General features: G+C 39.6%; 1 protein-coding gene across 4 annotated transcripts in view; it reads left to right on the top strand.

Moving 5' to 3' along the window:
- The window catches only part of LOC126355024 (fibronectin type III domain-containing protein 5), a 1,528,277-nt gene that overhangs the window by 1,471,341 nt on the left and 29,807 nt on the right, over positions 1-27,129 (top strand). For 2 of the 4 annotated variants that reach the window (XM_050005169.1, XM_050005168.1), the window contains 2 exons: positions 1,453-1,536; positions 24,676-25,004. In XM_050005169.1, the coding sequence (XP_049861126.1) occupies positions 1,453-1,536; positions 24,676-25,004 (413 nt within the window). The remainder of the gene's footprint in view (positions 1-1,452; positions 1,537-24,675; positions 25,005-27,129) is intronic. The other 2 variants (XM_050005171.1, XM_050005170.1) reach the window with 1 other exon arrangement.

The raw sequence follows: 27,129 nt of genomic DNA, 5'->3' as shown, positions 1-27,129 counted from the left end.
TGAGTGGAGTCCCTTTCATGTGCAAAAACCAAATTATGGAGCAAATCTCACACTTGCTGGGATCAACAATGTGCACTTCCATTGTGGATAGCTGGTGAGCCAATACTGAGTGGTGCAGCAAAGCACGGCTGGGTGGAATCGACAATAGGTGAACAGCAGAGCACAGTGCTGTTAACAGACTTTGCGCAGCACCTTCCTGTGTGGCTGGAGCTCTTTGGGAACCTTCCAGTCTGGACCAATTCTCATACCACCACATCTAAGTATATCTCTTTAGTCATCCCCTGTAATAGTTTCAACTAAATTGCATGAGAATAGAATGCTACATCATGAATGAAACATTATAAAAGCATTTAATGTGTGTCATATTTGATGAAATATTACAATATAAATAAAACTGGTTTTCAAAACCAGTTATAAAATCACCACAACTTGCAGTATAATCATTTACATCTTTTAGCCCTGAATAATGATGTAGATGGATGCCTGGAGTAGTATATACAGCATTGTTCCAGTATTAGTCCACAGTTTGTTGATACTTACAGTTGGAAGACAATTATGAATAAATTTTTGACTAAGTATAAAGTATATTCATTCACTGGTTCATTTGAGTGTTAATCTGGCACAGTAGGAAGTAGTACTGAGTGACATCCTATGTAAAATACCTGGAAACCTCAGGAACCATCCATGCTTCACAGCATATGGAGTAATCAGTAATAGCAAACAGCATAGTGGTATGTATTGTCCATCAGAATCCAGTACAGTATCTACTTAGGCTGCACTGGGTGAGTAGTATGTCCAAACACAGATTTTTAGATGTCATAGTTTAACATTTGGGACACAATTATTAAAAGTGACATTTCTCATTACAAACTATAAGATGGCTCAATACCAACTGCTTATTAAGTAATGAGAAGTTATAGAGGTCAAAACCATATCCTTCCATGAGCATACTCACTAAGCTAACTTTCAGTAATACAGCACAAAAATCGCAAAAGTAGTTTGCCAACTCATGGCATGTTACTGAATGACACTATATACAGTTTTATTCTAACCAACTGCAATATCACTATATCTTAGTAAAGATCAATGGATTGTGGACTTGCAGTAGAGCTGAAAGATTGTTTCAGTTTGAATTACTGGTATCATATGAGTGATTTGCTTGGTTAGCTTCTAACTGAAATAAAAGGTTAATAATCATGTATGACATACATTACAAATTTTCATTTCGCTATTTTGTGTTGATTGTAATTTTTCATTACCAAGATGTATATTATAAATTATCTAAAATTTATTGTAGCATTATAAGCAAAGTACTTCTTCCTTCATACTAAATCTTTGTTTATTGTTACTAAGCTTTACACGTTGCTTGTTTTCAAGTATCAGTTGTCCACCAGATACTTGTAGAACACTGACTGTAATAGCTTTTCTTTATTTTCCTTGATTCAATTTCAGGATTCAAACAAGAAACTACTACAATTGTCCAAAAGCCTTCTGATGAAATTCTTCCTATTTCCATCACCACCCAGACTACAACAGGTTAGTAAGTGGGCTGGATATGTGTGGAGTTTTACCTCATTAATTCCTGTGTGCCGTATATCCATCGCTATAAAACTCAACATCTGTTCTCAGTCCATGCTGTTGAAATATTGATAAACAACTTAAACTCCATGGAGGTAAAATCTGAAACTCTAAAAAATTCTGCAAAATAAAACAAAAAGGCTATGTAAGTAATAGTCATTCATCAAAGTGTTGCAGTTTTGCAATTTTCATTGCACACTTTTTTTAACAAATGACATCCTCATTTATGAAGATAATTCAGTCTATAGACATGTAATTGAGTGAGATATTATTTTCTTCTGCCAGTAACAGAACGATTACATCTTTGTGCTATTTTCTGATTTCTTGGATACATCCAATTAATTATTATATATCACAGCATGTAATCAGCAGGTCACCTTGAGCAGAGCTGATATGTGTGTTCTAGATATTCAAATGCAACATTCAGAGAAAAGACATTTAAATGATGAAAAATAAAAAATACAAATTAAATACCTTTTTATACATAAAACCTATTTTAGGCTCAGTACTTATAGCAGCTAATAAACACAAAATGTTCAGCTCAATAAAAGACGCATTGAGCGGTAGACAGGAACTTAAGAATAGAATGATAGCTATCTGATCTTTTGGAAAGAGTCCTTCCAATAAATAAAACTGTAGCCACTGATCACTCCCAACACTGCAATTCTTTGAGGTAATACATTGTGTGCTGCTGTATATGTGAGAAAGTGAGTGAATAATTTTGTGTGCGTTTCTTATGTTTTTACAAAAATTGAGTGCAGTAAATTACTGGAGGCAAGAGCCACAGATGGTGATGACTGATGTTTCAATGGAAGCTCATATTTTGCTTCCACCTTCCCAAAAACATTCCCACTCCCAGTTTGAATACATCTATGACTTTCTTTAAAAATAAAAACTCCTGAAAATAAAAAGTTTTTTTTTCAATTCTGCTTGTTTTCACTTGTGCTTTCAACCATTGTTAGTGTGCCCACAAATGTAGGTATTGCAGTTTACATGCATGGATAAGTCCACCCTGGTCAGAATAATATTCTCACAAAATTTTCAAAGTATAAATTCTCAGGTGAGCAGCTGATGTTCTCAACAAGCTCCATGATATTTTGTTGGGTAACTACATCCACCAATGTTGCATATTATTGATGTTCTAAGGTCTTCTCATTGAATCACAGCTATTTGTGTTGTGGCTTAACCTGTTCGCTTTTATGTCCAGTAACCTTTGCAATTTTTGTAGGTGTTAGTTCTGGGCTTGAAGTGGTCAGTGGCACAGTTAAGTCTCATGCATCTCTGCTACACTGATGATGGTGGAATAATGATTGACCAAAATGTCATGGAGCTTCAGTGCCTCAGGTTTACTTATAATGTAGCTGAGGGTATATTATTAAATGAAGTTTTTCACAGTGTAGTACTTTTTTATGTAAAATATGTATATTTTGTGGCAATAGTAGTTTTCATATTTTGCTGTTGCTTTAAAAAATAACTATCAACAGAAAGTACCCACAAAATAAAATTTTTCATATAAATGTGCTACCAACTACATTGCCTTTTGTGTTAGTATTCTAATTTGGCATGTTTACCATTATGGCTGCACCCTGTGCTACAACATATAAGTAACTACATCTGAGAAATTTTTATACTCTGTTTCACCATTGTGCCTAACTGACAAAAGTTTCTTTGTAATTTTGTTATGCCTACATTTTTAGTTAGCCTCTAAAATATAGATATGAGTCTCTTTCTTCCTTCTTTCACATATCAAACCCAGTAAAACAGACTAACTTAATCCAGTACAACAGACTAGCGTTAATCTTGCTTGGAAGAACACATCTACAAGTATTGTAGTGGACTGAGATCTAACAATAACAAAAAATATTTATTTTACAATGATAAAAAAGAAAGTATTTGCTCTAAAAAGTAAACAATATGAAAATTGAGTGAAGTGTATAACCTCTCATCTTTCAGAAGTCTTATGAAAGATCTTTAAATTGTTATATTCTCTTGATAGTATTCATTTTAAAAATTCTTAGAAAATTTGCTGATAATTAATAAGAAAAATCAATTTCAGGATATCAGCAATTTACACAATCACTAACAAGTTGCAAAAATATTACCTCCACAGGCTTTGCAATGGAATATAGAACAACAGCTCTTTCTTGTAATAGACAAGAACTTAAAACTCCCAGTAGCCTCATAAGAAAACTGAAAACATATTTTATTAGCCATTCCTTTTACAAATTAGGAGAATAATAGAGTCCTGGAACAGCACATCTCCAATATTAAGTGACTATGTACATTCTAAATAGGCTTCCATTCTTATAAAATGTGGGTATCTATAACACATCATCAGTTACCAATATACTATTATAAACAATATTAATATTGTAGGTGATAAAGATAACACTTTTGTGTTATACATGACAAGCTTAAACAGCAGCAGTGTTTTCTAAAGCAGTAGTTCTTCTGGACAGATAGAGTGTAACAGATTATTTGTCAGTAATTTTTAATGCAGTGAGCAGAAGTAGATTCTAACGGCAGATAGTGCTGTGTATTAGTCATGTAGTAGTCTTGACTCATTCCATGTTCTTGAAAGCTGTCCTTGATGCCAAGGTCTTCCAAAGGATCATCTATCAGAAATTAATTTTGAAGCAGCAAAAACAATCACGACTGGACAGGAAGGGGAGAAGGATGACAAAAAAAGTTACTTTAAGAATAATTAAATGTACTTTATTTGACAAATAACAATTGTATTGGAAACAGCTCTGGGGAGGGAAATAACTTACATGTCTTGGATGTGGGTTACATTGTGCACAAAAAATAGTGACCTGCTCAAAGAGCAAGTGTCAACTGAAAAAAAGTGTGGGTAAATTAACAGGTGTAAGGTATAAAGAAGGCTGGAAGAGAGCAACCCTAAAATGATAGCAAGGAACATAATAGAAAGAGAAGAATGTGGAGGGACATCATCAGAAGACAATAGAAATTAGACAGAGTTAGAATGAAAATACTGCATAATCTATAGAAATGATAGAACATGAAAACATGTGTGAATCATGCAATGGAGCACTTAATCAGAAAGGAAAGGTTAACATTTTAATATAGTAAAACTGGGTACTTTAGATGGCAAATCCTTATCACTAGTTTCAAGAACAAAAGATGAAGGCACTATAAAAAATATAAAAATCTCTCTTCTGCATATACTTTTTTATATGATGTACTGTTAAACAGCGCAATATGTTATTCACTTTGCTCATTTTGCATCTTTTTTAATGGTCCTAAAAATGTGTAAAATTAAAATTGAGCAGATTCTGTGTGTGTTACAATAGTAATATTGCTCCCTGCTTGCTATTTAAAAAAATATAAAATGAATTTATCTGCAGCAGTAAAACTCTTGATATCAATATGGTAGCAACTCTTTTCTCCCTTTCCCTTTATATGACATACATTCAGCAGATCCAAGATGTAGACAAACTGTACAGACACAACATAAAAAACTTATTCCATTGTTTATATACTAGTATTCCTCACTTATTTAAAAAATGATTTATAAAGAGCAACTGAGTTGTATTTAAAATATGATTGGTATGAAATTTTTACCACGATAAGTATAATTACTACATACTCGTTTTGTGGTGAAAAGTTACGCACAGGTACAAAACAGAGATGATTACTCTAGCCCAGCTAGAACTGTACAAATCTCCTCACAATGACACTAAAATAAAAGTAGCAACAGAGAATATGTGGTGCAATACATGCTTCAGTAGCAAACTATACAGTTCATTAGCTAGGAATACACATTTGTATGAGAATAGAGCTTTTGCATTCAGCAATATGATTACAGATGGAACTAGACTGGGCAAAATTGTTATCTGGATGGTTCTTCTGAGCCTTACTTCAAGCAACCACTATGACAGATACAGAAGACTATGTGGCCAAGTAATTATGGACAGCCAACAAAAACAATTAAATTTAAAAAAAGCAAAATTGAGAGAAATTTAAGAGATAAGTGGGGTTACAAATTTACGGGGGACTCTAGAGAATGAACTCTATGAGCTTATATCGGCAACATATCAAGTGCAAGATAAAGCACTTCTTCAGATATGAGAACAGCGTACAACGCTCTGAGCATTGAAGCCAAACCACTTGCTGAGTTGAATGAGTGTTGCCAGGAATGTGTCTCAGAGAACCATTATCACTACCTGCCATTAAATACAGCTAACATGTATACAAACTAGCTCTTCTAAAGCAAGAATAGAATTATAAAATAGATTTTTGGGGAGTCAAGTACAAAAAGGAATTTGGAGTTCATCCTATAAATTGCTAACTGGGCAAGAAAATACTCCAATGAGCATAGCCATGATATGATTGTGTGACATCACAATGGCCTGGGTTTGGAGCAGTGTTGCCAGCTTTACAGTGAGTATTGAGCACACTGACTGTGCTTTGGACATTGCAGGACAACTATGTGTTGAGGGCAGGAGGGTATTCTCATGAGACAATTAGGGGCATTCAGCATCACTGCAGATTGACTATATATGGCACTTGGGATATATCTTATAGACATCACTGTTAGAAACCAATGAAACCACACAGCCACATATTTTCTTAAATATCAGATATCTGAAATAACCCAGTAGACATCTGAAATAACACTCATTAACAAACTTTAATTGAAACACTTGAGGGTGAATACCTAGGAGAGTCAATAGGATACAATGGATAAAATACAATGAGTGTATTTTTATCCAAGGAATGCTTAAGGTTGCAATCTGTTGGCCTCAGTTGGGTCACGGTCCACTTCTTAACTTCATTAGTTTTGACATACCCAAAAAGTTCTTTAATTCAGACTGCAGAAAACCGGTTGATGTTGAGGTATTGTAACCACTAGTATATGTAATTCTACAATATAATGTATGTAGCTCTGACAGACTACTACAGATCTATAAATGACATTACGGCACTTGGACCACAGTAAACACAACTGCCAATTAGATCTCTGCAGTAGGAGTGATGTCACGGAAGACTGTAAGTAAACAGTAAACTACTGCATTGTTGTCCCATTGCACAAAATGCACTTTGCAACATTGGTTATGGACCTGATCTGTGCAGTAGATCAAAACTGATTATTACAGTAAGTGATCCAGATGATATTTTCTCTATTATTATTATTATTATTATTATTATTATACTAATTGTGGTCACAGTCTTCCTATGACCTTTCAATTTTTCTCTAAATATTTCCAAATGTAGAGACTGTTTTTCATGGTAATTGATCAAATGGTGAATCTTTGAGCTACCTGTTCTGTTTATACATTTTATTTAAGGTACCTTGGATGCAATATGTAAGTATATCACTAGGATGTAGAATGAGTAGGTGTTCACAGTGAGACACGTATGTTGCTAGTTTTAAAGGACACGGTGTAAATCATATATCAACAATTACAAGTGTGGAATGTAACAATGTTGTGAAAGGAAAAGTTTCTACTCACCATATAGCAGAGATGCTGTGTCGCAGATAGGCACTACAAAAAGACTGTCACATATATAGCTTCCGGCCTGTAAGGTGTTTATCAAAATTAGATGACAACACATACATACACACTCATGTAAATGAAATTCACACACACATCACACACATGATGTGTGTGTGAGTTGCATTTGTGTGAATTTGTATGTGTTTGTTTGTCATCTGATTTTGATGAAAGCCTTACTGGCTGAAAGCTGTATTTGTGACATTCTTTTTGCTGTGCCTATCTGTGACTCGGCATTTTTGCTATATGGTGAGTAGAAACTTTCCCTTTTACAGTATTGTTACAATTGCAAGTATGGTGGGGTAAAAGTGCTGAAGTAAAATATTTGAGTTTTTCTTTCACAATATCACTACACAGTTCATTATTAATTATTCTACAATCAAAATGCTCATGTGAAGAGTATAAAGAGTGCCTCAAAGGTCATTGTTGTAGGTTTGTTGTAAGATTGTCATAATGTTTGTGACATGATCTGTTAATGCATTATTTACCTCTGTGGAAGAAAAATATTCTCCTCTGTGACTGTGCTTCTGCTTTCTTCATATAAATCTTGTTTATCTCTTGTACTATGATCATAACACACTCCTTATTTTGTAAACTGTGTAATTCTTACTACAGAAGCCTGTAAGTGAATGTATTAACATGGAAAACTAAGGATCCACAGCTGTCTGAATAGGTATCTTCTAGAGCATATGGGATGACACTACTCAAGATTTTGATGTCTCTCTTTTGTATGATAAAATCTTTATTTTGTGACATTCATTCCCCCAGAATATTTCCCCATTACTTAATGGAAATATGTTAAACATACAGCTCTGATTGTACCCATCACAAAAATTAATGTTATAGCAGAAATAGCAAATTCTGCCGAAATATATCACACCTAGATCATAAATATGAGGTGACCAGTTGAAACTGCTACTGATATAGGTGCAGGAATATGAAAGGTTCCACTCCCAGTGTTCCTATTTATCTATATTTTATGTTCACAACATTCCGTATTTTGTGCTGCTGTCTAAAACTGAAGAAATAGCAAGTAAGTGAGACTGAGTTTTAGTCCATATAAAGTGTAGCTGCACAGAAATTCCCCAAGGTAATAATGATGGCATTCTCTAGTCTACAGTGGGATAGTTGACCAGTCTTAATGGTTATGTCATCTATAAATAGAGCAAAGTATGTTTTCAAGATTGCACAAAATGGAAGCTTATTTATAAAAGCAGTAACAGCAAACGGTGCATAACAGAATCATTTGGAACCTCACAGTTCACTGCACCTGAGTCAGAGGAAGCAGGTGTCAGTTCTGAATTGTTCAGCACCCCTGTGCTTTTGTTGTCTAAATATGATGAGAACCATATCCCTACTTCTCATTTTAACTGTGATATCCTGCATTCCTGGGTAACACGCTATGGTTCCCACAATCAAAATACTCAAATGGATCAGAGAAGATAGCAACTGGTGACATTTTATTGTTTATAGATTCTTGGAGTTGGTTCACTAATCTATCACTCATTCCCTAACTACTTAAACAATACAGAAAGAATGCCTACCTAACATAAAGTAACAGTTCAAGTTATAAAAAATGGACAGAGGAGGATTACAGGAAATTGGTGCTTTTAGGGACTGCAGAGAAATTTATCCTGGGTGCCTAGTGGATGAGCATAACAACAAAGTATGAAACAGAAATTAGCAATGAATGTCAACAACATATGAGAAATGAAAATGATAAATTAGAAGTGTCAGAGAGAGCATTCAGCTAGGCAAGAGATATGTAAAGAGAAACACATGGCCCAGACATAGTGAAGTGACCACTGCCTATGTTCAACATCAACATGCAGTAACCACTCACAGATAGCAAGTGGCAGCTCTACCTGTGCAGTGTATGTAAAGTGTGTTGAGGGAAACAGAAAGCAGAGCAGTCATTATCATAATGTGACAATGGAGCGATTTATCTGATATCCAAAAGGGCATGATCATTGGCTTTTGGGCCAAGAGTGGAAACATTTCCAAAATGGCTAAATTTGTAAACTGTTTTCATGCCACTGTGGTTAAAGTTTACCGTGTATGGCAAATGGAGTACCCAAAACCAGTGCTGAGACAAATGTGATGCACCAAAGGCCATATATAACAGGGGTGTGGAAAGACATGCAACTGTTGAGTGACTGGCTGCCCAGATGAACCAAGGGGTACTAACAGTGTCTTGTCGATGACTAGTTCAGCGAATGTTGCTGTGTATGGGTTCTGCCTCAGATGCCTGGTTCAGGCACCCATGCTGATTGCTGTTCATCAGTGAAAACGTTGTAATTTGCACACTGGTACTGGAACCAAATGGCCACAGTGGCAAGAAGTGGACTTTTCAGATTAATCATCGATCTGTATGGAATGAAACATCTAAAAGCAAACACACTGCAAGGATCATCAGAAGGCTCCAAGCTAGAGGAGGGAGCATTATGGTCTGTGGAATGTTTTCATGATGTTCAATGGGTGATATCATCATTTTGGAAGGCACAATGGATCAACAATAGTACAGAGTGCGTTCCATAAGTAGTGTGACCAATTTTTTTCTTATGCAACAGTACACCACAGCATGTTGTAACCAGCTGGGCTAAGTGGAGGGGGGTGTTAGCTTCGAAACGCTCTTTGTCTCATTCAGCTGCAAGCTGGAGAGCCAGGACGTGTGATTCTGTCAACCCCATTTTGAGTCTATGTAACAGTACAATGAATCATTCTGTAGAACAATGGTACGCTATCAGATTTTGTGTTAAACTTGGGAAGTCTGACACCAAAACGTTTCCATTACTTCAGCATGCCTTTGGGACTGATTGCTTGTCCAAATCACAAGTTTTCTGATGGCACAAGTTGTTCATGGAGGGCTGAGAGGAGATCACCGATGAACCTCGCAGTGGACGGCCATCAACCACACGAGTCGACGAAAATGTGACACGTGTGCGTGATTGTTTGAACTCTTACAGACGGCTGAGCCTTCAATTGATAGCACAAACTCTAAACATGTCAAAAACAACCGTTTTCCACATTGTGATTGAAGATTTGAACATGAGAAAGGTGTGTGCCGAACTTGTCCCAAAAGTGTTGACTGACAAACACAAGCACATGCGAGTTCTTTGGTGCCGAGAAATGTTGGAAGTGTGTGAAAATGATCCCCATTTTTTAAAATCGGTTATCACTGGTGATGAGTCATGGATTTTTCAGTACAACCCTGAGACAAAAAGGCAGAGTTCAGAGTGGCACACCCCATCATCGCCCTGTCCCAAGAAGGCATGCATGACCAAGTCCTGGATCAAAACCATGCTCATTGTCTTCTTTGACATCAGAGGCATTGTCCACCATGAATTTGTACCTATCAGGACTACAGTGAACTCAGCTTTCTACTTGGAAGTGTTCAAAAGACTGAAAAGGAGGGTTCCGTGCTGCTGAAGCAACATCAAGGACACGTAGAAGTTCACCACGTCAATGCACTGAGTCACAGCGCCTTCACTGTCAACAACTTCCTGGCCTGGCTCCCGTTGACCTTTTTTTTGTTTCCTCCATTAAAAGGAGTCATGGAAGGAAAATATTGGGACACAATTGAAAGCATCCAGGTGCATGTTACATCAGCTCTAAAGGACATTCCAGAAAAGGCATTCCAGGATGCCTTCCAGACATGGAAATACCGCCACCAGAAGTGTATCGACACAAGAGGGTGCTATTTTGAAAATTTTTGATTATTTGTATGAATATATTCAATAAATGATTTTTTATGAATTTGGTCACATTACTTATGGAACGCACCTTGTATACATCTACTGTTGGGGACCATGTCCACCCCTACATGCAGTTTGTTTCTCCTCAGTACAGTAGAATCTACCAACAGGACAATGCAACATATCACACATCTCACAGTGTACATGCATAGTTTGAAAGCACCAAGATAACGTTACTGTATTCCTCGGCCACCAAATGTCAATCAAAAGGCTGGGACCACCTCAGTCTGGCTACAAGCACTAGGAATTCTCAACCAAGAAATGTAGCACAGCTGGTCACAGCACTCTAGTTGGAATGGCTCCATATCATTCTCAGTACCTCATTGACTCTCTTCCTGCACACCTTGCAGCAACCCGCACTGCAAAAGGTGGTTATTCAGGCTTTCAACAGGTGGTCTCATTAATGTGATTGGGCTGTGTATATGTAATTGAGACAAAGGGCAGAGATGCTGAAAAATGAAAGAAGGGAAATCTAGTGGAGGGCAATAACAGAGAAGAAACAAAGGAAAAACAGCAGTAATTATATACAAAACCTTTCACCTGACTCCATCAAACTCCTGACCCCACCGACACCTCGCACTCCTACCTTCTACTGACTTCCTAAAATTCACAAACCCAAACATCCTGGCCGCCCCATTGTAGCTGGTTACCAAGCCCCCACAGAACGTATCTCTGCCTACGTAGATCAACACCTTCAACCCATTACATGCAGTCTCCCATCCTTCATCAAAGACACCAACCACTTTCTCGAAAGCCTGGAATCCGTACCCAGTCTGTTACCCCCGGAAACCATCCTTGTAACCATTGATGCCACTTCCCTATACACAAATACCCCACACGTCCAGGGCCTCGCTGCAATGGAGCACTTCCTTTCACGCCGATCACCTGCCACCCTACCTAAAACCTCTTTCCTCGTCACCTTAGCCAGCTTCATCCTGACCCACAACTTCTTCACTTTTGAAGGCCAGACACACCAACAATTAAAGGGAACAGCCATGGGTACCAGGATGGCCCCCTTATATGCCAATCTATTTATGGGTCTCTTAGAGGAAGCCTTCTTGGTTACCCAAGCCTGCCAACCCAAAGTTTGGTACAGATTTATTGATGACATCTTCATGATCTGGACTCACAGTGAAGAACAACTCCAGAATTTCCTCTCCAACCTCAACTCCTTTGGTTCCATCAGATTCACCTGGTCCTACTCCAAATCCCATGCCACTTTCCTTGACGTTGACCTCCATCTGTCCAATGGCCAGCTTCACACATCCGTCCACATCAAACCCACCAACAAGCAACAGTACTTCCATTATGACAGCTGCCACCCATTCCATATCAAACGGTCCCTTCCCTACAGCCTAGGCCTTCGTGGCAAACGAATCTGCTCCAGTCCTGAATCCCTCGACCATTACACCAACAACCTGAAAACAGCTTTTGCATCCCGCAACTACCCTCCCGACCTGGTACAGAAGCAGATAACTAGAGACATGTCTGCTTGTGTCTGTGTATGTGCGGATGGATATGTGTGTGTGCGAGTGTACACCTGTCCTTTTTTTCCCCTAAGGGAAGTCTTTCCGCTCCCGGGACTGGAATGACTCCTTACCCTCTCCCTTAAAACCCACATCCTTTCGTCTTTCCCTCTTTCCTGAAGAAGCAACCATCGGTTCCGAAAGCTAGTAATTCTGTGTGTGTGTTCTGTTCATTGTGCCTGTCTGCCGGCGCTTTCCCACTTGGTAAGTCTTGGAATCTTTGTTTTATATATATATATATATATATAAATCTTTGTTTTATATATATATATATATATATATATATATATATATATATATATATATATATATATATATATATATATATACAAAGATTCCAAAACTTACCAAGTCTTAGAATCTTTGTTATATATATATATATATATATATATATATATACTCCTGGAAATTGAAATAAGAACACCGTGAATTCATTGTCCCAGGAAGGGGAAACTTTATTGACACATTCCTGGGGTCAGATACATCACATGATCACACTGACAGAACCACAGACACCATTGAAATAAGAACACCGTGAATTCATTGTCCCAGGAAGGGGAAACTTTATTGACACATTCCTGGGGTCAGATACATCACATGATCACACTGACAGAACCACAGACACATAGACACAGGCAACAGAGCATGCACAATGTCAGCACTAGTACAGTGTATATCCACCTTTCGCAGCAATGCAGGCTGCTATTCTCCCATGGAGATGATCGTAGAGATGCTGGATGTAGTCCTGTGGAACGGCTTGCCATGCCATTTCCACCTGGCACCTCAGTTGGACCAGCGTTCGTGCTGGACGTGCAGACCGCGTGAGACGACGCTTCATCCAGTCCCAAACATGCTCAATGGGGGACAGTTCCGGAGATCTTGCTGGCCAGGGTAGTTGACTTACACCTTCTAGAGCACGTTGGATGGCACTGGATACATGCGGACGTGCATTGTCCTGTTGGAACAGCAAGTTCCCTTGCCAGTCTAGGAATGGTAGAACGATGGATTCGATGACGGTTTGGTTGTACCGTGCACTATTCAGTGTCCCCTCGACGATCACCAGAGGTGTACGGCCAGTGTAGGAGATCGCTCCCCACACCATGATGCCGGGTGTTGGTCCTGTGTGCCTCGGTCGTATGCAGTCCTGATTGTGGCGCTCACCTGCACGGCGCCAAACACGCATACGACCATCATTGGCACCAAGGCAGAAGCGACTCTCATCGCTGAAGACGACACGTCTCCATTCGTCCCTCCATTCAAGCCTGTCGCGACACCACTGGAGGCGGGCTGCACAATGTTGGGGCGTGAGCGGAAGACGGCCTAACGGTGTGCGGGACCGTAGCCCAGCTTCATGGAGACGGTTGCGAATGGTCCTCGCCGATACCCCAGGAGCAACAGTGTCCCTAATTTGCTGGGAAGTGGCGGTCCGGTCCCCTACGGCACTGCGTAGGATCCTACGGTCTTGGCGTGCATCCGTGCGTCGCTGCGGTCCGGTCCCAGGTCGACGGGCACGTGCACCTTCTGCCGACCACTGGCGACAACATCGATGTACTGTGGAGACCTCACGCCCCACGTGTTGAGCAATTCGGCGGTACGTCCACCCGGCCTCCCGTATGCCAACTATACGCCCTCGCTCAAAGTCCGTCAACTGCACATACGGTTCACGTCCACACTGTCGCGGCATGCTACCAGTGTTAAAGACTGTGATGGAGCACTGTATGCCACGGCAAACTTGCTGACACTGATGGCGGCGGTGCACAAATGCTGCGCAGCTAGCGCCATTCGATGGCCAACATCGTGGTTCCTGGTGTGTCCGCTGTGCCGTGCGTGTGATCATTGCTTGTACAGCCCTCTCGCAGTGTCCAGAGCAAGTATGGTGGGTCTGACACACCGGTGTCAATGTGTTCTTTTTTCCATTTCCAGGAGTGTATATATAAAAAACAAAGATTCCAAAACTTACCAAGCGGGAAAACGCTGACAGACAGGCACAAGAACAAAACACACACACAGAATTACTAGCTTTCGCAACCGATGGTTGCTTCTTCAGGAAGGAGAGGGAAAGACGAAAGGATGTGGGTTTTAAGGGAGAGGGTAAGGAGTCATTCCAATCCCTCTTTCCTGAAGAAGCAACCATCGGTTGCGAAAGCTAGTAATTCTGTGTGTGTGTTTGTGTGTTTTGTTCATTGTGCCTGTCTGCCGGCGCTTTCCCACTTGGTAAGTCTTGGAATCTTTGTTTTATATATATTTTTCCCATGTGGAAGTTTCTTTCTATTATATATATATATATATATATAATATGGATATGTGTGCGTGTGTGTGTGTACGCGAGTACCTGTCCTTTTTTTCCCCCTAAGGGAAGTCTTTCCGCTCCCGGGATTGGAATGACTCCTTACCCTCTCCCTTAAAACCCACATCCTTTCGTCTTTCCCTCTCCTTCCTGAAGAAGCAACCATCGGTTGCGAAAGCTAGTAATTCTGTGTGTGTGTTTGTGTGTTTTGTTCTTGTGCCTGTCTGCCGGCATTTTCCCACTTGGTAAGTCTTGGAATCTTTGTTTTTAATATATTTTTCCCATGTGGAAGTTTCTTTCTATATATATATATATATATATATATATATATATATATATATATAGAAGAGAGAGAGAGAGAGAGAGAGAGAGAGAGAGAGAGAGAGAGAGAGAGAGAGGGGGGTGGCGGGCATGCTGAAACAAGTGGGCAATAGGAACAAATCACATATAATGTTGCAAAATCTCACTTTGAAAGTTTGAAGCTTTGATACTGGTTGCAGAAATCTCAATTACCCAGCGGCAAAACAAGTATAGATTGTCTGTTTGTGTCAAATTTTTCTTACTGAGAGATTTGTAATCACCATGTTGTTATTGAAACATTGTCTGTGAAAGCTTTTCTACTGTCTGCTGCCATACTAATTCTGATGTCAGTGATTGCAAAAAGCCCAAAATGAACCACAATTGAACAAAGAACAACTATCTTTGATATATATACAGGGTGTTACAAAAAGGTACAGCCAAACTTTCAGGAAACATTCTTCACACACAAATAAAGGAAAGATGTTATGTGGACATGTGTCCGGAATCGCTTAATTTCCATGTTAGAGCTCATTTTAGTTTCGTCAGTATCTACTGTAATTCCTCGATTCACCACCAGTTTGGCCCAATTTAAGGAAGCTAATGTTGACTTCGGTGCTAGTGTTGACATGCGACTCATTGCTCCACAATACTAGCATCAAGCACATCACTACGTAGCAACAACAGGTTAGTGTTCATCACGAACGTGGTTTTGCAGTCAGTGCAATGTTTACAAATGCGGAGTTGGCAGATGCCCATTTGATGAATGGATTAGCACGGGGCAATAGCAATGGCACGGTACGTTTGTATCGAGACAGATTTCCAGAATGAAGGTGTCCCGACAGGAAGACGTTCAAAGAATCTTAGGGAGCACGGAACATTCCAGCCTATGACTCATGAGTGGGGAATACCTATAACGATGAGGACACCTGCAATGGACAAGGCAATTCTTCGTGCAGTTGACAATAACCCTAATGTCAGTGTCAGAGAAGTTGCTGCTGTACAAGGTAACGTTGACCACATCACTGTATGGAGAGTGCTACGGGAGAACCAGTTGTTTCCGTACCATGTACAGCGTGTGCAGGCACTATCAGCAGCTGATTGGCCTCCACGGGTACACTTCTGCGAATGGTTCATCCAACAATGTGTCAATCCTCATTTCAGAGCAAATGCTCTCTTTACGGATGAGGCTTCATTCCAGCGTGATCAAATTGTAAATTTTCACAGTCAACATGTGTGGGCTGACGAGAATCCGCATGCAATTGTGCAATCAGATCATCAACACACATTTCCTGTGGCAGGCATTGTTGGTGATGTCTTGATTGGGCCCCATGTTCTTCCACCTGTGCTCAATGGAACATGTTATCATGATTTCATACGGGATACTCTACCTGTGCTGCTAGAACATGTGCCTTTACAAGTACGACACAACATGTGGTTCATGCACGATGGAGCTCCTGCACATTTCAGTTGAAGTGTTTGAACGCTTCTCAACAACAGATTCGGTGACCGATGGATTGGTAGAGGCGGACCGATTTCATGGCCTCCACGCTCTCCTGACCTCAACCCTCTTGACTTTCATTTATGGGGGCATTTGAAAGCTCTTGTCTACGCAGCCCCGGTACCAAATGTAGAGACTCTTCATGCTCGTATTGTATACAGCTGTGATACAATACGCCATTCTCCAGGGCTGCATCAGTGCATAAGGGATTCCATGTGATGGAGGGTGGATGCTCATATCCTCACTAATGGATGACATTTTGAACATTTCCTGTAACGAAGTGTTTGAAGTCATGCTCGTACGTCCTGTTGCTGTGTGTTCCCATTCAATGATTAATGTGATTTGAAGAGAAGTAATAAAATGAGCTCTAACAAGGAAAGTAAGCGTTTCCAGACACATGTCCACATAACATATTTTCTTTCTTTGTGTGTGAGGAATGTTTCCTGAAAGTTTGGCCTTGCTATTAGTTTGACTGCTAACTGTGAGGAGGTCACATGTTTTATGAAAAGGAGAATGATGGCTACCAGAGGATTGAGTGAAACAAAATGGGAAGGAAAATTAACTAAACTGTTATGGAAAGGACACAAATGTAGTAAGCCAGCATATATAAAAAGAAGCAAAAGATGATTTAGCAGTTCTAACTTGCAAGAATATCAAGATTTGCATTGAGAGACGAAAGCCAGGAGTGGACTGCATTCCATGTAAATGTGGCATGTCCTATGTGGGACAGACTATTACAACAGTCAATGAGAGATACCAGGAACAGCAGTGACACACCTGAATAAAACAACCAAACCAGTCAGCTTTAACTAAAGATTGCTTCAAATACACTTTCACTAAGCATTGCCTTGAACAGTCATGAAATGAAATATTATGAGATTGGCATCATGATGCAAATTCCACGTTTCTGGGACAGCATAGAGGGTCTATTGAATCAAATAAGTTGGAAACGCTAATAACCATGGAGGAAGGTTTCAGCTTAAACAAAGCACTCAATATATGAGGATCTCACCAGCCATCACATCAACAAGAACTGAAAAACACTGAGAAAATGCACATTTCACAGAATATCAGTGAAAGCTCTAGAAAAGAAAGGTGTAGTGGGTATCAGGGCCCAGCAAGCATGAGACCAACAATAGTTCACAGTCAGGTTGGAATCCAAGTAGTGAGTACACATAACAGTACAACTCACAGCATGTGAAGAAGACAACTGGGTTAGTCATTGAAACATGAGTATTGCGCATGAAATAGAAACAATACCTTGTCTAAACATGCAGAAGTATACCATTAATGACTTATGCTTATTTTGAAATATTCATGATATCCATTTCCTATTTTAACACACTTGCACTATGTGGTGGTCTTTGTGTGTGTGTGTGTGTGTGTGTGTGTGTGAGTGTGTGTGTGTGTGTGTGTGTGTGTGTTAGTGTGTGGTGATGACCATAAAAAGTAGGGAATGCAAACACCAAGAGGGTTTGTTTGAATCAAAGAAGAATATCATAGAAATAGTCAAAAATCTGACTCAGTAGATTCTCAAAGAAAATTTACTATCTCTTCTTTTGTAGAGGTGAGCTACACAAAACTAACTGAGACTCAGCCTGGTTTATTTGGCAGACTGAGACGTGTTACAGAACATCCCAGAGCAGTGAAAGCTATCTTTAAGTAAGTAATCCAACCAAAGTCCAGTTTGTACAGTGTCAGAGTCCAGCCAGTTACTAACAGAGTCCGAAGAGTAAACATCTGTAAACCAATACCATATGGAGAGGCAAACCAATAGAGCAACTGGTATGCACTTCCACTGCTTACTATGACAGACTTGCAGTTGGCTCAGACTGGCTGTGGGTGGGCTTGTATGCAGATTCTGACAGTAGCATTGTGGCAGTCAACAGTAATTTAGCACCAGCTGCTCAATTCCCATAGCCACTACATGCTGATGGCTGCTGATCAGTATGATAGGCATAAAGCTGACTTTGATTATATGCTAGAATGCCATGAGTGAAGCATACAGTATACATCATGGTCCCATGTTGAGTGGAGATCATCCCATGGATTCAGGTTGAGTGTGTCTCAACTCGTGCACCCACACCATGGTGTCCACTAAGAGGGGAGAGGCTTTGGCATTCAAATGTACCACCGGCAGTTGCAGCTTGTCCTAGAGGGTGTTGTGCGGGCACCCATAAAGACATTCCACTTGGCTGTAGTCTTCATTCATGGCACCTCTGTAAGTTGCATAAAAAATACACAAGGCATTAGGTGCAGTGTTGGACATCATTTCCTTCCAGAGTTTGGTCTTCAAAGTGCAGACAAAGTGTTCCTCACAACTAGGATTGAGGGGTTCGTACAAGGTCAAAGATTTTTTCTAAGGCCATGATAGTAGCAGCAAAAGTGGCCCCAGACGTGCAAAATACAAAAGGAAGTGAGGAAAGGAATTGATCACAAAAAGCCACATGGAGCAAAAAAATTATGCAGCAGACTCTGGGTGGATATGCTTTACAGCTCCACAGGATTGGGCCAAGGAGAAATCTGGTGGGGCGGTGATGCTTGCTAGGTCTGACAGGCAGAACAGTGGCAGATGCGGGCCGTAATGTCAGAGTCAATATTAGCCATAACATGTGCTCTCATGTCAAACTTTTCATCTGGAACTCAGTGGATAGTGTGCTGGAGGCACAGCACTCACTGTTGAAGAGGGAGAGGAATTAGAATGCAGCTGTGATACTTGGCTGAGACTTGTAACAGAACCCCTTGGTTTAGATGTAGTTGCCCCTATTGACAAAAATCATGGCTGAGAGGTGTCTTTGGCCACCCATGTTGCAACAAAGTGAATGAGAATGCATAACAATGGCTCCTTGTGGGTGATGTCTGTGACATCATGTGATGTTAAAAAGAAAACTGAAATGGCTGAATCCAGACCTGAATTATGTTATAAACACACCAATTTGCATTGATCTAATAACAGATCAGGTCACATGGGGTAACAGCACTTTTTAGTGAAAATTAGACAATTACAGCACCCACCACTGGAATCAAAGGGTAGTCCAGTCTCTTAATCAATGCTTTGGGGCAAAGCTGGTAAACAATGGTTATTGGTCCATGGCTAGACAAAATTTCTGTACATAATGGATAATTTAAACTTCTGGAATGAATAGATTATTTGAGAGCAGTGTAGCTGGTAGACACATAAGGTACCCATCATGTTAAGAGTGATGTGAGCTTTAACATCAGTCACCTTCCCTAACCTAAATGAGAAGAGGAGCATATCTATCACAGAGATTGGTTAGGATGGCGCTACGTCATTTGGCTTGGAAGGCATGTACTGTTTCATGGACTGCACACCCAAAAGAATAGAAAGAGCCTATCCTCAAACTTTGAAGTCAGTTACCACAAGATAATTTACTAGACAATGATGACAGTTTTGCAAAAGTTTGTCTTGGCTGCCTACAAGGGTACCTTAAACTTAAATAAGTAGGTTGTTTTAACAATAATGCAGAAGCACAAGTAATCAGGGAGTAACTTTACTAAGTGTTTGGCTATGAAAACATCTAAGTACATTTTGTGGGCTGCATCCTGCGAAGTCTCCACTTCCATAGATTTATCACTCACTTGACTCGCTTCAGCAGGTTGGAGTGCATTTGCAATGTTGTTGCTTCTTCCACACTGATGCTATGTTGTACATCAGTGGGGTATGCACTGGTTGCGTGGTGAAGGAAGCAAATTTATAGCCAGATAATGGTGCCGCTGCTGACATGACCCTTTGCCATTTGTCTTTTGTTGATGGGATCACCTGGGTTGTGGAGAAGGTGAGGGCCGTGCTTGTGGTGGTAAAACATCCCATATGACCACTGCCAGAAAGCTGACTGCCACAACAATTTCTGCCATCATAAACAAACTCTGAGCTCTGCAAGCCATTTCATAGGCTTGGGCCATTTGTATTACTTCCCTCAGAGAAGGATTCAGTTTGCTCAATGTGTGGCACCTGACTTCCAAGTCAGGTATAAGATGCACTGTAACATCCCTGAATAGAGTGTCAACTAATTCTGCCCATACATTCAGAATTGCAATTAGTACTTAATCCATTTAGGTCAGTAGCTCAGTGTGAGTGAGACTGATTGGGGCCTCTTCTTTTCTGCCAAGATTCTAAGTTGCTGCCATAACAAATTTCTTCACTGAAAAATATCCCTGCAACAAAAAATATACTCTGGTCAACACGAGTTCCATCAGATACATTAGTGGCTCTAGTTTCTGTACTAAGTGATACTGTTCAGGATTTGCTGACAAGAACATAGCCTTTTGTCTTTCCATATTGAAAATCTGGCAAGCCATAAAATGTAAATACAGTCGTTGAAAGTAAGCATCCCACTCTTCATTTTGTTCATAAAAGGGTGGCAAATCTTTAAACATGGATGGCACATAAGATGTAACTACTGCATTCACTAACACTTGCACTGCCTATAATGTTGCTGCCATCAGCTCCTGATAACTGCTTACAGTTTCCATAAGCAGTTGCTCCATGGTTGAAGGCCCACATTCTCACCTAAACATGAAATTCTCAGAGACTGATTTGAGTGTGTAACAGGTCTCAAGTCACAGACAGTTTTGTACGCATATACACTGCAAGCGGTGTGAAATGTGTGCTGATAGATGTCGTGTGCTGAGGAAAAACAAACTGCATGTAATGGTGGATATGGTCCCTGAACATAGAGACATACTTGTGTTGATCCATTGTGCCTTCCAGAATGATTAGATCACCCAGAAAATGCCACAGAAACATTCCCCAGACCATAATGCATGTAGGGTGCTTGCTATCAGACATTTCACACTTTACCCACCAACAGTTATCTGTCCAATGGAGCATAAAACATCATTCATCTGAAGAGGCCTATTGTTACTATTCAGTGGACATCCAGTTGTGGTACTGACATGCAAATTACAGCCTTTGTGGTAATGAACAGCAGTCAGCAAGGGTGCATGAAACAGGCACCTGCTGTAGAGGCCCATATGCAGCAACTGTTAGGGTGACGCTAATGGTAAACCCTTGGTTCATCTGGGTGGTCAATTACTCTACAGCTGTATGTTTATTTGACCATGTACATCTCCTAAGCTGTCATTTACGCTTATCATCTATGGCCCAAGGTGCACCACATATGCCTTAGCACTTGTTTTGGATAGTGCCATTTTGCATTGCACTGTACATTTTAACCACAGTAGTGTGCAAACAGTTCACAATCTTAGCCATTTCAGAGATGCTTCCACCCTTGGTCTGGAAGCCAATCATGCTCTTTTGGATGATGATAAATCATTCTGTTTCTGCAGTATGACAATTACTACACTGTTTTCTGCATCCCCCCCCCCCCCCCAACACACTCCATGTACCCTCCAATGACACTGCTGCCACCTGTCGTCTGTGAGTAGTTATTGCATTATTGCTCATTGATGTCGAATGTATGTGGTGGCCACATTAATGTATTTGGAGCATAGACACAGGAACCTGGCAGGTGTGCTCCTTGCGAGAAGTGCCATCTGCATAGTGGCACCACAGCAGTTGTCAGTAACATTTCATCAGCTACTTACATTCCATACTGGCTTTAGGTGTTGCCACTATAACCTCATAAAAATCTGTTCAGTAACTTTCAAATCTGTTTTTCTGTTATGATGCTAGGGACAGTCTACAGTTCACTAAACAGGAGCCATTAAAGTGATGTTAAGTTCCCATTCTGGAAACATCCCCCAGGCTGTGGCTAAGCCATGTCCCCACAATATCCTTTCTTTCAGGAGTGCTAGTTCTGAAAGGTTCACAGGAGAGCTTCTGTTAAGTTTGGAAGGTAGGAGACGAGGTACTGGCAGAAGTAAGGCTGTGAGGACAGGGCGTGAGTTGTGCTTGGGTAGCTCAATTGGTAGAGCACTTGCCCATGAAAGGCAAAGGTCCCGAGTTTGAGTCTCGGTCTGGCACACAGTTTTAATCTGCCAGGAAGTTTAATGTTAAGTTGATTATAAGCTGTATGGAGTCTACAGGAGTTAATCTTTCCATGTGCAATGGGAAAAATGAATGGAAGAAATGTCAGTATACTTAATTTAATAGTGATTTGCAGGTATACAGTGTAGGTATAGATTGTGCACTGTTCACAAACTTTATTATGAATATCAGCCAGCTACACTACTCTTTAAATTGTTTTTTTTTTCATAAATCACTCACAATGAGCCGATTTCATCCTATTGCTATCATCAGGCGCTCTTACATATAATATCATTGCTGCCATATCCTGCCATATCACTGATCCTCTGTCATCCAAGCTGTCATGAGAAAAACAGCAGTTATAAAAACCAACTAAGTCAGTTACATGTCTCCAACATACATCAAAGGAAAAACTAATAATTCTACAAAAAAGACAGGACATGGCAGCAATGATATTACTTGTAAGAGCACCTGATAATGGCAATATACCGAAATGGGCTCATTGTGAGTGATTTTTAAAAATAAAAACCATCTAAAGAGCAGTGTAGCTAGCTGATATTCATAATAATCCTGTCACTGGAGGACATATTTTGCACTGTGGGCTTCAAAGAACAAAAATCACACACTTGTCGAATACCCAACTTCAGAAAGCTTCACTGAAGAGAGGTAACACAGAGATTATCATCAGATTAAATGTTTCAAACTTTCTCCCAAAAGATTATCACAGTGTATGGTATTAACAGTTTACTTGTTGCACCAGGAGAAGATTCCAGTTAATGTACAGTCTTTTAGCTGTTGAAAGGAGCCTTTTCTCTAGATAATTGCATTTTTTTCAAGAGACATTCTATAATGAGCAGTTTATGTTGCATATTTTGAAGTTAAATGAAGCACACACTGCTTAATAAGCAAAAATCATTGTGGGAGATTAGGGATTATTGGGAAAACTGAATAGCTGTCACTCCTGGAAGTTTTTCTACATAACTTTTTAAAACCTGAAGTTGCTCCAGTGATGGGAGGTACACTAATATGATCTTTATTTTTCTAAACTTACTTTCTCGGTGGTTAATGTATGTGTGGCATCATAAATTGCTGGTGATCATACCAGAAGTCAGCTACACTGGTCACTATTTCCAATGCCAGGTGTGCCTTATTAGTAGTCTCTAATAGAAAGTCTCTGTAGCTGCCTAGTGTACAACAGTGTTACGTTTGCTTCCATATTTTGCTGATTATCCTTTGTGCAGCAGTGTTCAGTGGTGTTTGGATATGTTAGTGATAGCTATTAAAAGGTTAAGCTAAATAACAACAGTAAACATCAAATGATCACTGTCATTTCTACTCACCTATGTGGCTCTGAGTTCAGAATTGTTTCCTGGGCGATTGTTATCCCAAAAGAGAAATTAATTTTAACTGAACTGTAAATTATACTCAACAGAAGTGCTTTGATCCCTGTAACATTATGCACATTTCAGAATTAGCATGTGTGAGACTATGTTTGTCTGTGTGAACGAACATTAAATAATGAAAGACCTAACATTTCTGATCTAAAAGTATACTTAGTCATTTTATAGTTTGAAAACACCCACAGTCACACATGTAGTAATTACAGATGTAGATGAAAGACCATAAATAAAATCATATACTCATATTTCATGGGAATAGTAGACATATCAACAGGAGTGCTTACAGAAAGTATCAATAGCAAAGTTTTAGAAATGTTTCAGTGGAAGAGAGGGGTTGTCTAAAAGAGGTCAAAAAGACTCCCTTTTGTCCTATGTCTTCATGAAAGATAATGTTAAGTACACCACGGGATGGATGAAGTACGTATTCTGCACAATGATGGAACAGATGAAGTCATGTAATACATATGATTTTTTTCCACATTATTGAACATTAGCATCTTCAGATAAAATTCTTTCCTCCTGAATTCCAAATTGTAGTCTATCATAAAAAATCATTTTGTTAAACTTATTGACCTTTTTCATTCATATATGCTTAAAGCATTGTTATGTGAAGTGTTTCTGTGATGCCTGGCATAAGGACTAGTGTATTAATGGATGGACTGATTGATTGATTGATTGATGAACAGATGAATACATGAGGGCAGAATTAATCACTGGTAACAATGCATTACGAAGTACTTAATTGTGCCATACTGGCTTTCTGCAGATAAAAGAGCTTTCTAAACTGGAAAAGCACATGTATAAAATTTTACAAATTCCTAATAAGCATAAAGTTTTCTGAAGAATTGTGTTTGATATTTTCTAGAAATACCACGCACATCACCTCAGAAAGAGGGATCCATGGCTACGCCTGTAACTGAAGGTGGTCTGCAGACGGAGGAGATAATAGGAGGTCCTCCAGATGATGATATGCATACACCTCCATACATACAAGTGCGAGGTGTAGAAGTAGGAATAGTTCTGCTTGTACTTGTTGTCTGGGCTGGAGCAATTGCACTCTTCTTCAATCGATGGGGGAAGATTCGAATGCTTCTACCATATCAGCCTGACTACAAGGAGCAGCTTAAAGTTCCTGGTCCTCCTGTGGGTAGTGGTTGCTCACAAGGTCATGGTACAAGCCAGGCTTGTCCGCAGGTGAGTTCTGTTCTCATTATCACCCACTATCTTCTGGCACCAGCACTGTATTGAAGTCACAGTCTACAAACAGTCCAATAAGTATACAAGAAAAGAGAATATTTCCATTACCACCTTCATTGCTGATTCTCCCCTTTGTATACTTTGTGTTTTTTTCCAGGTGTCTAATGCAAAATAGGGAATTTTAGTCTCTTATAAAAAGTATATATACAGAAAATACTCATCAGTGATCTGTTTGTCCAGAAAACAATCTACCAAGATTCTTTTTCACTTCCTATATCTTTTGTATTTTCTTAAATAGAATGATAGTGGCACAGTTACGTAGAAATGCTGACATTGTCGATCAATAGTAGACCTATATCTGAATATTTCATCATTTCATTAAAAAAAGATTTTTTAACTCAAGTTATAAGGAGGTCAGTCTAATCAATAAAGAAACATTTAACTCAAAGAACAAACTGTCAATGCAGAAGATTCCTGTATTGTGGTGTCTTTTTTCTGTTACCCCACCAATATCTAAACTGGGAAGAAACATAGAATTTAAACTAACTGTTCTCAGATGCTGTTATTTCAAGAAGCATGTGGTAAGTTAGTAAAATGTCTGTTCACAACTTGATATTCACATAATGATCAGTGTGTCTGATTCTCTTTGTAATTGACCCCAAAATGAACATTTCACATCATAGGTTACTTTTTTTGGCTATAGCTTTTGTCCCTTAACACAATTATATTTTCTTGTTTCCTGGACCTAAAGGCTTTCCATTATTCTAGTCATTTTATCATATTTATCACCTTCCATAACTTTCTAAAAGAAACCTTTACTTAGTCCCTTTTTTCTAACTTGTGAAAATTTAACTTTTCTTCCCTCATTGGACATTTAATGACACATGACAGAGCTTGGAGTAAAATAGCTTGGAGTAAAGGAAAAGAAAGATTTGTATAGCATTGTTGGATGGCAGACCCTGAAGGGCCTAATCAGAAAGAGTTTTCTTCTTCCCCCCTTTCTGCACAGGTCAGTGTATGAGAATTGAGACTTGGAAGTGTGTCTGTTGAGTGCTAATGACTGTAATGGGCATGTGTTGTGTGGTGTCATGTTTATGTTGTATGAGAGAGGGTGAAATCCATATCTGACACATAGCCTACTCATCTTGAATAACATCAAGGAAATTGTCAGCTAAACAACCACATACTGTGGGAGGATCACCATCAATAGTTCCATCTGTCCCCATTCCATGGGATATGGCAAAGAGAGATTTGGAAGTTACTTTAGGACACTGGAACAAAGTCTAGTGGTCAAGAACTTTACACCACCATCTCTCCTAACCTTGTCGGCCAAGTACTTGTAGAGAAAATTTCCTCCACCATCAAAATTCCAAGTGGCAATCCCCAAGTACAGCACTACCACACAGGCTTGCATTAGCAGTCTTGGCTACAGAACTGAGTTAAGCCCAGGATGAATACTATACGTACAATCTAAAACATCTCTTGGCAAAGTGGCTAACAGGGGTAGCTGCATCGATAGAAATCAGCTGCTATTGATCAATATTGACTGCTTTCCAGTTACTACCATTTTAGCTAATAGGCAACATTTCATTTAATGCATTTCACATGTCAATAACAGATTATTTAAAACCCAACATCATACAACATTTCAAAAATCTTTAATTGTACGGTCACATAGACATAGACAGAATGAATACAGTAGTGTTTGTTGGGAAAAGCTGCAGAGAACATAAAGCAGTCAATACTGATCGAGGTCACTCTACTTCCGTGAATTCAGCTACTTCCTTCAGCTATCAAGAGTCTTCTTAGAGCGAGTCTACTGTACAAAAAACTAAATCAGTAACATATTCCTGTTGGGGTGGAAGCACTGAGCATTAGAATGCACATAAATAAGAACATGAACTTAGTGAATAGCTTGTTATATAATTCCTTGCAATTTTTTTAGACTCAGTCATAGTAATATGCTAGAACTGTGTAGTAAATGTCAAACATGTTTCTCATGGACAGAATGTCATTATTCCTTAAAAAACGTGTGTTTTTCTCTTCAGAGCCCCGATAGGCATACTGTCCTGGCAGTGTTGTTGTCAGTATTGCGCTCTCTCTCTCTCTCTCTCTCTCTCTC

This window comes from Schistocerca gregaria, chromosome 3 (genome assembly GCF_023897955.1).
Source record: "Schistocerca gregaria isolate iqSchGreg1 chromosome 3, iqSchGreg1.2, whole genome shotgun sequence".
NCBI lineage: Eukaryota > Metazoa > Arthropoda > Insecta > Orthoptera > Acrididae > Schistocerca > Schistocerca gregaria.
This window is presented reverse-complemented; position numbering and strand designations above follow the sequence as displayed.